Source organism: Durio zibethinus, chromosome 7 (assembly GCF_047325235.1).
Source record: "Durio zibethinus cultivar Kanyao isolate XHJ-2024 chromosome 7, ASM4732523v1, whole genome shotgun sequence".
NCBI classification, from domain to species: Eukaryota; Viridiplantae; Streptophyta; class Magnoliopsida; order Malvales; family Malvaceae; genus Durio; species Durio zibethinus.
Window position 1 is genome coordinate 15,992,057 of NC_143168.1, and position 12,631 is coordinate 16,004,687.

At 33.0% G+C, this 12,631-nt stretch overlaps 1 protein-coding gene across 1 annotated transcript; it reads left to right on the forward strand.

The window, feature by feature from the left end:
- Positions 1 to 3,157: 3,157 nt before the first annotated feature.
- Positions 3,158 to 4,825, forward strand: LOC111277702 (1-aminocyclopropane-1-carboxylate oxidase homolog 1-like). Its single transcript, XM_022864114.2, has 3 exons — positions 3,158 to 3,801; positions 3,919 to 4,240; positions 4,510 to 4,825. Exons 1-3 carry the CDS (start codon positions 3,161 to 3,163, stop codon positions 4,768 to 4,770), a joined length of 1,224 nt encoding a protein of 407 aa, XP_022719849.2. The 5' UTR covers positions 3,158 to 3,160; the 3' UTR covers positions 4,771 to 4,825.
- The last annotated feature ends 7,806 nt before the right edge of the window (positions 4,826 to 12,631 follow it).

The window sequence follows — 12,631 nt, forward strand, 5'->3', positions numbered from 1 at the left end:
AGCTCTGCACTTATGGCTGAAGCTTTAGCATCAACCCTGAGTTATGCTTTTGCTGTTAGAGGGGGACCGGGAAAAGTAACTTTCGAGTCCGATGATGAAGAGATTATCCAGAGATTGAATTCTGATAGGACGTATCATTGTTGGAAAACTTGGCTATTGAAGACGACTTTTTGTTGATGACGGATTGTTTGCAGCTCTCTTCCCTTTTTCATGTGAGAAGAAAGGCCAATTGTGTTGCTGATTGGGTGGCTAGGAAAACAAGACAGAGGTGCTGCCCTGATGACTGGTTTGTTTATTTGCCTAATAAACTGCTTGTTTTGCTGTAATTGTAATGTTCGGAATCAGTGTAAACCCTAGGCCATTATGTTGAACAAAGAATGGGAAAGTGACTTTTAAGTTCAACTTGTAATATTTTACTTATTATACATCGATCAAGAAATGGTTAAATATTTTAATATTATCACTTCCTTTCTCCTATTAAAATTGTTAGATACTAGATTTAGACCCATGTTTCATTGTGGGATTATTTTTAATTTTTAAAATTATGTTTTGAATATGAGAAAAGAAAAAAATTTTATATTAAATTTTATAGATAATAACATGTAAACAATATAAGTGTATTTATTTTTTTAATATAAAATTATAACTTAATTATATAAAAATATAATTTTTTTATTAAATTAAGATATTAAATAATATCTTTATTAAAATACTACATATATAAAAAATATAAATGAAATAAATAATAAAATATATTCTTTTATATATATTGAGGAGAGTCGAGGTAGAGCACCCTAAACCTAATCGTGACTTGATCTAAATTGTTTAAAAAAGACAAAATTTAACCTAATCTTTATTTTTTAAAAAAAATACATTGAGTGGATTATAACAAATTGAAATTCATTGAATCTGGGTTGTTTTGTTATTCCTACATTCATTGACTTTTTTTTAACAAAATTTATCTAATAAATAAAATTTTAAAACAAAAAAAAAATGATAAAAAATCAAAATGAGGTAGCATATGAATTTATTAAATTAAGATATTAAATAACTTTTTTAATAATATATATATAAATATATACAGAAGTTGAGATATAACATCCAAAACTTTTCTTTGACCTAAGTTCACTGTAAAAGAACTCAACCCAATTATCCTGAATTGAAAAAAGTGAAACAACTAAATTAGATCGAATCATAATCTATCAGATGCGAGTTATTTTGTCATATCTATCTTAATTAATTTTTTAATTTCAAATTTTATCTAATAAAAAAAACCTAAAAAAAAAATATTTAAAAAAACAAAGAAAAAGAGAGAGAAAAAAAAGAGAGAGGTGCCATGTAAACACTTGAGACAGGACAAAACAACTTAAATCCATCTCTAATCCGACCTTATTTAAAAAAAAAAAAACTCAATTCAAGTTTTTAATAAACAACGCACTTATGTTGAATGATATGAATCAAAATTTATCGGATACAAAATATTTTATCATTACTACTCCATTGATTTTTTTTTTGCAAAATTTATTTAATAAAAAATAGATTATAAAATTTAAAATTTTTAAAATTTAATAAAAAATATTAAAAAATAAAGAATGGAGAAAAAAAATGGGATGTCTCGTGGACATCCTAAAAAATATTAAAAATTAGAGAATGGAGGAAAGATGGGATGTCTCGTGGACATCCTATCCTTCATCCATTCTCTACAAAATTAACATATTAGATGTACCTAAAACAATTGAATTTGAATAAATTTATTTAAACCTAACCAAAATATAAAATGAAAAGCAACAAACATCTACCAACTGACCTGACAAAAATTGTTTGAGAAATAATTCCACTTATTCTCCCAACAGGCATCTACCAAGGGATTCATGACAAAATTTGGGGAAAGTTCAGTAAACTAAACATGTATGCAGAATCTTTTGCTTGCTCACCAACCAAGTAATAACAAAAGAAATCAAAATAATATCATACATCCAATTTTAAAAGGCTAAAAAAGGTTGTTCTTATAACTTAACAATAAATGTTTGTATTTTTCTATTAAAAAATCGGATTTGAATCTTGTCTTCTTCACAATGTTATTTGATATTACAAATAAAAAGAAAAGCTCTACACGAATTTCATTCTTTAGCAACTTGACTAATTTTATAATCAAAAGGACCTAATTGAAACCACTTCCAACACTTTTGTATAGTGATTGACCAAAAACATATCAATGTTGTCATCAATTCACCCAAAATCTTGATTTGTTTAACAAACAATTGCCAAGGTACAAAAAAAAAGTGTTTAATTTATATTATATGTATATATATCGAGAAAATAAAATTTTTTTTGGTAATAGCAGTGTATCTCTAATTTTACTTAAATCTAACCCTTCACACGATGAGAACTTAATGCATTTGATATTTTACCCGTGGAATGCATTTTCTGCAAAGATTGAACTCAAATTGAAAAGGAAAGAGAACTCCTTTGTCCAAATATCCAAAATTGAATGCACCGAAATTCCAGAGGTGGTAGTTGTTTCTAAAACTTAGTTGGAACGCGTTTGTTGAGACAGAAAAAATGAGCAAGGTCATTTAACAACGTCTTAGCATTAAACTCCAAATGTTTTAAAGAGAAAGCATTGGATTGGAGAATTTGGTGCATATATCACTTTATTATTTATTTAACAAAAAAAAGAAAATAGAAAACAAATAATAACAAAAACGTAATAAAAGTATCAACCAGACAAAATATTTAAAATCCAATTTTATCTTTCAAAAACAAAACTTTATAATATACAAAAGTGGATCACATAAACTATAACGCAGTAAGCATTTTTTTTTTTTTATATGTTGTTTAGGATATACAAAGAGGGAAAATGCAGAAAGGTACAAGAAAACAATTTACCATTTAAAAAGATTTTCAATAAATTATAAAGAAAGACTCACTTTTGTATTTTTCATATAGTCGATGAATTAGCAATGTCATAGAACTAATGATTTGGGGAAAGGCAATGTTGCTGTCTTGATGACTCATCGGATTGATGGCACTTTGTCTTTAATTTCATAGATATTGTTAATAAGACCAATGAACAACCAATTGTTTACCTGTCCAGTTGAATTGGAAAATATTATTATTATGATTGACGTGCTTTGTTTTGTTGTATGGAGTGGAGTGGATGCTCCTCTGCATGCATCTATTCGTTGCTTTGCTGTGTTTTTTGTTGACCGAGGAAAAAGTACTAGTTTTGCATATACCATTGGCAGAAATGGAAATGGACTCTAATATGCAGAAAGTTTTGCCTACAGAAGAAGAAGATTATGATAGAGCAAAAGAGCTGAAGGCCTTTGATGACACAAAAGCCGGTGTTAAGGGACTTGTTGATGCTGGTGTAGCTACAATTCCTCGAATCTTTTGCTTGCCGCCTGAAGATATACTGTCTGCAAAGTTGGATGATCATCATGTAGATAGTTTTCAGATTCCCATCATAGATCTTAAAGATATAAAATCAGATCCTGCTGCACACACAGAAATTGTTGAAAAGATCAAATATGCATCAGAGAAATGGGGGTTCTTCCAGCTTATAAACCACAGCATCCCGCAAGACGTCATGAGCAAGGTCCTTGCAGGTGTTCATAGATTCCATGAGCAACCCAATGAGGCGAAGATGGGATTCTACTCACGTGAGAATGAGAAGAAGGTGAGATTTACTAGCAACTATGATTTGTACCAGTCAAAAGCTGCCAGTTGGAGGGACACTTTGGTTTGTGTCATGGCTCCAAATCCTCCACCTCCAGAGGAGTATCCCATTGCTTGCAGGTAGACATGACAAACTCTAAGATCGACCCAGCAGCAACCATAGTTACACTTACATATGTTTGTTTTTGTCAGAATACTATTGATAGAATTTTACTCATGACCTTCAAATTCATGCAGAGAAATACTGATGGAGTACTCAAAGCATGTTCAGAACATAGGCCAAATTCTTTTTGGTTTGCTGTCCGAGGCCCTTGGTCTCAACCCTTCTCACCTCACAGATATGGGGTGTCTGGAAGGGCATGCCCTTTTTTGTCAGTACTATCCGGCTTGCCCTGAACCTGACCGGACTCTAGGACATGCCAAACACTGTGATCCTGACTTTCTCACAGTCCTTTTACAAGATCAAATTGGAGGTCTCCAAGTTCTTCACCAAGATCACTGGATTGATGTCCCACCACTGGAAGGAGCTCTAATAGTTAATATTGGCGACCTCTTACAGGTATGTATACAGGAACATAAATAAAATTAAAGACACTGGAATTTATGCATGCACCGTCCGTCTTAATCCATTCGGATTTGCTTCTACTTTCATGTCTGTCTAACCAATTTATTTTATAAACAATTCGCTTATTTCCCACTATTTTCATGACAATTAAATGCGATTTTTGAAAAAAAATATTGTAAAAACTTAGAGAAAAATACAGAACAATACAAAATTTTGGTTTTATCAACAGGAGGGATATAATTTCAATTACTGTTCCAATGCAGCTGATCTCCAACGATAAGTTCAGGAGCGTTCAGCACAGAGTTTTGGCTAATCGTGCAGGCCCAAGAGTATCGGTGGTCTGCTTATTCAGTACAACTCATTTTCAACCATCCAACAAGCTTTGCGGCCCCATAAAGGAATTGTTATCAGCAAGTAATCCACCTTTGTACAAGGAAACCTTGATAAAGGATTTTCTAAACTTCCACTGCTCCTTGGGAGTACTCAACAATCATGATTGTGCACTTGCTTTTTTGAGATTGTAATGTTGAAAACAATAAATCCACTCGTATTGTACCGCAGAAAATAAATAAATAAATTGCAAATTCCATTCTAGTGATGGTTAATCATGAATTTCAGAACTCAAAATTTGGATAAATCGCTATAAGAAAATAAAAAATTAGTGGTAATTTTGTAACGACGTTTCACTTACAAACGTTACTAGCTTTTGCGTAGAGGAAACTATTTAAAATTTAGTGGAGTGAGAAACCCAGTTGGAGTTGGGATAGTCTGGATAGCCGAGAATTGTCCCACACCTCCGAGGGATAATGCCTCTCAATGCCCCGCCATCACTTTAACAGAGGGCAGAAAACCAAGGAGAAGTTATCTAGTTAATCTCTTCTCCAAAGCATTCCATGGACAACAAAATTCTTCATTAGTGATACTCTAATTAGTAATTCGGCTTAAAGTTGAATAATATTGAATAATATAAAAAGTCAATTTGGTAGAAGAAAACTCCATGTTCGATTTACCAAAATATTCTTTACCATTAATATATAGTTCATTTTTAACCATTTACTTTTCGTTAATGTTGCAAATTTCATAGCAGTAGGAAACACGCCTTATGCGTATATAAAATTCAAATATAAATCAATATATCAATTACAGTTTAACTGAATAAACCAGAGAAGTGAGAAATACAATTTAAAAATCCAAAGAAATAATTTGATCCTTCCTATACCTTATAAATTTTAGAAATATTTCGATCTTGGTTCTATCTAGAAATTCAATTATAAGATGTCAAATGAACAAAATGTCAAAAAAAAAAGAAAAAAGAGAGAAAAAAAAGTGGTTTAAATTAAAAAGCAAAAAAAAAAAAAATACAAGAAACTTTTCTTCGTTTTACTCGGTAAGAGAAACTCCTCATCATCTCAGTGATTATCATTTTCTTTCTGCTATTTTTAACCTACAAGAACGTCAATCTTACCGTGAGGCTAGTTCTAATCCTTATTGGCAGTAAGCTACGACTGACGAAATTCAAGCTCTTGAGAAAATTCATACTTGGGATCTAGTTGACCTTCCTTTTGTCAAGACTTCGGTTGGCTACAAATGGGTTTACAAAATCAATACCTGTTTTGAGGGATCTATTGAAAGATATAAAGTTTGTTTAATGGCCAAGGATTATACTCAGGAGTATGGGATTGATTATGAAAAAACCTTAGTTATGCGAAGCCTGTTAGCCATTGTTGCTGTTAAGCATTGGAAACTTTTTCAAATGGATGTCAAAAATGCTTTTTCAATGGTGATCTTCAAGAAGAAGTATATATGTTTCCTTCACCTGGTTGGCCAGAATTTCCGTCGAAAAATGCAACTTTGGTTGAAAAATTCAATCGAAATCTGAAATTTTCCAGAAATTCCCAGAAAAAAATACCAAAAATCTTCAAAAAATTTTTGCTAATTCCCAAAACACTTCTAAACCTTTTCTTAGCCTTCTATACGCACATTTTCTCTCAAATCAGTAGCTTTGCTCACTGTTTTTTTTTTTGTGTGTCCTTTGCTTTTGTATTCTGTATCTATTTATAAGGATTGATCAGAAGAGTTTTTGATCAATCCCTACTCCTTTTTTGATGGGTATTCAATCTTTGAATCCAATCTGGACTCTAATTGAATCCCTATTCTCGGTAGAATTCTTCAACAGAATTCAATATCAGCCCCAAAAAAAAGAAAAAAAAAAGAAATCTGATAAACGAGAAAAAAATCAGATAAACAAAAAAAGAAAAAAAATAGATAATTAAAAATAATAATAAGATAAATAAAAAATACTACAAGATAAATAAAAAAATAATAATAAATAAATTATAATAATAAATATATAACTAGATAAATAACATACATATATAGATATTAACAGAAAAAAAAGAAAAATAAATAAATAAATAAAGATATACATATATTAATACATAGTAATAATAAATAAATAATAAATACATAAAATACAAAAGAAAAAAATAAAATAAAAATAAAAATACACAATAAAAAACCAAATTGGGCTTACCCATTTGGACCAGGCCCAATTGATCCGGGCCTGGACCAAATTTGGTGTCTACAGCTGCCTCTCTTTGCACATTTTTTGTGAAACAAAAATTGCGCAAAGACGTAGACACCCAATCAGGACTCAACTCGACCTTTTTACTTTTTTATTTTTTTTGTTTTTGATCAAAGTTCATCTAGGCAGAGGCTCAATGACTTTGAGAAACATAAATGGCTCCTCTAATCAGAGGCTCAACAACTTTGAAAAAATAAATTGCTCCTCTCAACAGAGGCACCACGACTTTGAAAAGTAAATTGCTCCTCTAAACAGAGGCACCACGACTTTTGAAAAGTAAATTGCTCCTTAACATTCATGTCCAAAGGAGTTGAAAGTTGTGTTTGAAGGAATTTCAGGAGATTATGCCCAAAGGTCTTATAAATCAACCGTAACACCAAAAGACATCCTATTTCAAGGATTAGGAACTTACCTGACAAGTTTCTTTTCAAATTTGCAAAATATCTTCATATCTGTCTTTTCTATGTGGGATGTTGGAACACCCCTGCTTCTTGAATTTATACACTATACTTTCCTGAGAGTAGTGTATGCTATGCAATGCATGCTATGCAAATGTTGGCCAATTAATTCCTATTTAATGTATGGTACTCAAGTTTTTCAAGCTTTTTTTTTCTTGGGCGTCAAGCCTTTTGATTCTTTAAAGATTCAATTACACTGTTCTTCTAAGATCATGCCAGTGTAGCTCTTAATTGTCTCTTCCACTCACATTCTTCTTGTAAGAAATCTTTTCCTAGATTCAATGTCCTAATCAGGAACTGAACATCTTGATTCTGCCTTTATCACTCTTGACTTATTCAATGTAATGTAAAAAATCTTTCATGTTGTTTTTCATTTATCAATCATTATTTTAAACTCAAAAAGTAAGAATGCATTTGCACATTTCTTCCATGGTGGGGTATTAAAAAGAAAAGGATCTGAATGGTTGAGAAATAGTCATATAAAAAGACATAAAAAATGAAATAGAATGTCTCTTATTAGCAAAATGTTGGCTAATTTCAGCCAAGGGAGAATTACAAGGATTAGGCATGGAGACAACGCCCAAAATGAACAATCAGATAACCATGATAACACATCTTAAAGTTTTTTCTGAAAACCCAATCCTCTGATGTATTTAACAACTTGGAACTGTTTCGAATTTGCTAGCCTCCATATCAGCAGACTTTAAAATTTGATGCTATATTCTTCTTATCTAAGCTGCCTTTTTAAGTTTTCAACTTAGACAACCCTCTATTACTCAAACCGCCCTTTTAGAGTTTTCGCCTTGAGTCTTCTTTTTTCACTTTTTCTTTTTTTCATTTTTTTCATTTTTTCATTTTTTCATTTTTCATTTTTTCTATTTTTTCATTTTTTCAAGCATAGTATTTCTTCACAGCATCAGAATTTATAGGATGGGGTAGATCATTTCCATCCATCTCAGTTGGTATCAGTGTTCCACCCGAAAAAGCTTGTTTCACCACATACGACCCTTCCCAATTCGGAGTCCATTTTTCTCTACTATCGCGCTGGATTGAGAGAATTCTTTTCAAGACCAACTCTTTTTCTCGAACGCAACGGAGCTGAATCTTCTTATCATGAGCCTTCATCATTCTTCTTTGATATAGCTGACCATGGCACAGTGCAGTCAATCTCTTTTCTTCTATGAAATTCAACTGCTCATAATGTTCTCGAATCCATTCAGCTTCTTTCAACTTAACTTCTTTTAAAACTCTCAAAGAGGGGATCTCTACTTCTACTAGTAGTACAACTTCCATCCCATAAACCAATGAAAATGGGGTTGCCCCAGTAGAGGTACGAACTGACGTTCAATATGCATGCAATGCAAATGACAACTTCTCATGCCAATCTTTGTAAGTCTCGATCATCTTTTCTAAAATCCTCTTTATGTTCTTATTGGTTGCCTCAACTGCCCCATTCATTTTCGGACGGTATGGTACCGAGTTATGATGCTTGATCTTGTATTGAGCACATATTTTTTGCATCATCTTGCTATTTAGATTCTTGCCATTATCTGAAATAATTCTCTCTAAAAGTTTATATCTACAGATGATCTCTTTATTTATGAACTTACAAACTATAGAGCGTGTCACACTTGCATATGATGCTGCCTCTACCCATTTTGTGAAGTAATCTATCATCACAAAAATGAATATGTGCCCATTAGAAGCCTTTTGGGGTGATTGGACCAATGACATCCAAGCCCCACATTGAGAATGGCCATGGTGGTGCCATAACATGTAAAGCAGATGACGGAGTATGGATCTTATCAGCATATATCTAGCATTTATGGCATTTACGAGCATAATTAATGTAATCATTCTCTATTGTCAACCAATAATATCTTACTCTCATGATCTGTCTTGTCATTATATGTCCACTAGTATGTGCCTCACATATTCCATCATGCACCTCTTTAATGATTTTCTTCACTTCAGTCTCATTTACGCACATCACTAATACTTGATCCTTGCTTCTTTTATACAGAACATCCCTATCCAAGAAAAAGCTCATAGCCAATCTTCGGATGACCCTTTTATTATTTTTTATTGCTTGAACTGGATACTGTTGATCTTTGACATACTGTAAGATGTCATAATACCAGGGCTTTCCATCTTCTTCTCCCTCTATATTAGAGCAATAAGCTGGTATATCCTTAACGTCTAATTTGATGGGCTGAATGTTGGTATTATCATTGATTCGAATCATTGTAGCCAGAGTAGCCAATGCATCAGCAATCAAATTCTCTTCTCGAGGTAAGTGATCAAACTGGATATCTTCAAATTATTTCATCAACTCTAGAATATACTTATGATACGAAACGAGTTTTGAATCTCTAGTTTCCCATTCTCCTTTCAACTGATATATAACTAGAGCTGAGTCTCCAAACACTTTTAGTACCTTCACTCTTTTATCTATAGCAGCTTGTAAGCCCATGACACATGCTTCATATTCAACGATGTTATTTGTGCAATTAAAATTTAACCTCGCTGTTACAGGGCAGTATTGTTCTTTTAGAGAGATCAGAATTGGCCCAATTCTATGCCCAAGGCATTAGCAGCTCCATCAAAGTACATTCTCCAATATTTTTCTCCATGCTCTTTTTCCTCTAGTTGGGAGATATTCATTAAGTCTTCATCAGAGAATTTTAGCTTCATCGGCTCATACTCTTCAGTAGCACGATCTGTAAGAAATTTTACTATAGCACCTCATTTCATTACTTTTTGGCTTACGTATATAATATCATATTCTGAGAGCATTACTTACCATCTAACGATTCTTCCAGATAAAGAAAGCTTCTTGAAGATATACTTAATTGGATCCAGTTTCGCTATGAGCCATGTAGTATGATAGAACATATACTGTCTAAGTCTTTTGGCAGTCCACGCTAATGCATAACACATTTTCTCCAATAAAGAATACTTGGATTCATATTTTGTGAACTTTTTACTCAGATAGTAAATAGCTCTCTCCTTTTGGCTAGCCTCGTCTTGCTGCCCCAGCACACATCCTATTAAATTTTCACATACAGTTAAGTATAAGATTAAAGGTTTTCTTGAAACAGATGACACCAATACTGGAGGGTTCGATAAATATTGCTTAATTTTATCAAACCCCTCTTGACATTCTTCGTTCCATTTTCCAGGATTATCTTTACGGAGAAGCTTAAAAATGAGATCACATTTGTAAGTAAGCTGAGAGATAAATTAAGAAATGTAGTTCAATCTCTCTAGAAAACCTCAAACTTCCTTTGGTGTGCTGGGAGGTGACAGATTTTGAATAGCCCATATCTTATCGAGATCGATTTCAATTTTTTTTTTACTGACCATAAAGCCTAACAACTTCCCTAACTTTACCCTAAAGGTGCACTTGGTTGGGTTTAATTTGAGCTGAAATTTTCTCAATCTCTCAAATAACTTTCTAAGGCTAGTGACATGATCTTCATCCTCACAAGACTTTGCAATCATATCATCTACATACACCTCGATCTCTTTGTGCATCATGTCATGGAAGAGTGTTACCATGGCCATTTGATATGTTACCCCAACATTCTTTAACCCAAAAGGTATGACTTTATAGCAAAAGGTTCCCTACATGGTCATAAAAGTAGTCTTTTCCATATCATCTGCAACCATTTTTATCTTATTATACCCCGAAAAACCATCCATAAAGGAGAAAATCGAATGCTTAGCCGTGTTATCTACCGGTGTGTCAATATGAGACAAAGGAAAGTTATCCTTTGGGCTAGCCTTATTCAAGTCCTGATAGTCTACACATATTCATACTTTTCCATCTTTCTTAAGAACTAGGACTATATTGGCTACCCATTCTGGATACTTAGCCACTTGTAGAAAACCTGCATCAAATTATTTCTTCACCTCTTCTTTAATCTTTAGTAGCATTTTGGGCTTCATCCGTCTCAGTTTCTATTGAACTGGCTTACATTCTAGCTTTAGGGGTAATCTATGCTCCACTATTTCTGTGCTCAGCCCTGGCATATCCTGGTAAGACCAAGCAAATATATCTATAAATTCTCAAAGTAGGTCTGCTAATCATTGCCTATCTCCAGATGAAAGTGAAGTGCCCATTCTGACCTTTTTTTTATTTTTTAATCTCCCAGATTCATTAAGTCCACTAACTCCTGATGAGGCTCAATTGGTTTATTTTCTTGTTCAATCATCCTCATTAGGTTCGGAGGTATACCATATTCTTCAGAATCCTCTTCATTGTCAAGTTCATCAGTGTTAATTGAATTCTCAAAGCTCTCTTGATTGTTATCATGATTATCTTTATGTTCATTTAAAGAACTGAAAATTGAATGAAATGGGATATGTTGGCAAGATATGCTTGAAAAGATGGAAATAATGAAAACACAAGAAGAAATGAATGAAAATGCATTCTTCTTATTTTTGTTAAAAATAATAAAAGACAAATGGCTCAAACAAAAAAAAATCACCTTATAGCCTTGGGCAAAAGCTATTGAGATGTTACAATTACATTGTATCAATATCAAAAGTCAAAGGCATCTTGATGGCACTACAATTATTCAACTCGTAATCTGGTAGACAAAGGTGAACCCACTCCTCTTGATTAAGCCCCACTTCATTTTCAACAGCATTAATGGCTAACTAGGCAAAAATATCTTCCACACTTTTTCTTGTATCTGGGTACATGAATCCTTTAGGTCTGAAAGTTTCATACAAGTGTGGGATAAACATCAGTCTTGCTGTCTTTCTTGATGGCCTTCTTCTGACTTTCCACTCTGTCATCTCATAGCCTAGGCCTACCCTGTCGTTATTGTCTCTTATTGTCGGAGGTTCTTTAATTCCTTGCAAGTTTTTACCTAGCCCAAGTCCTGGATACCAGCCTTTATTGATGACTTGGCTCACCATTATCCTTGAAAAAAATTGATTTTAAAATCTTTCTCTTACAAAATTGACCAATTCAAAAGATTGATAGGAGCATTCCAATGCTTCTTCGACAGCCTCTACATATGGTGTGCTCAATGGTTGGGTCACTAGCATATCTTCTTCTCCAATTACCACTACTAATTGACCTTTCACATTGAACTTGATCTTCTGGTGCAAAGTAGAGGGTACAGCTCTTGTCATGTGAATCCATGGTCTTCCTAACATACAGCTGTAGGATGGAGAAATATCCATCACTTGAAATTTTATATTGAAGGTACATGGCCTAATTTGTAAGGGCATCTCAATATCCCTCAAGACTTTTTTTTTATCTCATCAAAGGCTCTCACAATCATCTGACTGTCCTTCATATGAGAGTAATCAATGGGTAACCTTGCT

What these genes read in the sequence shown, in the direction of transcription:
- LOC111277702 (XM_022864114.2), top strand. Translation starts at nt 3,161, where the DNA reads ATGCTCCTCTGCATGCATCTATTCGTTGCTTTGCTGTGTTTTTTGTTG. An exon ending in GAGTATCCCATTGCTTGCAG is followed by an intron (nt 3,802 to 3,918) that starts GTAGACATGACA and finishes AAATTCATGCAG; the next exon opens with AGAAATACTGATGGAGTACT. An exon ending in ATATTGGCGACCTCTTACAG is followed by an intron (nt 4,241 to 4,509) that starts GTATGTATACAG and finishes GTTCCAATGCAG; the next exon opens with CTGATCTCCAACGATAAGTT.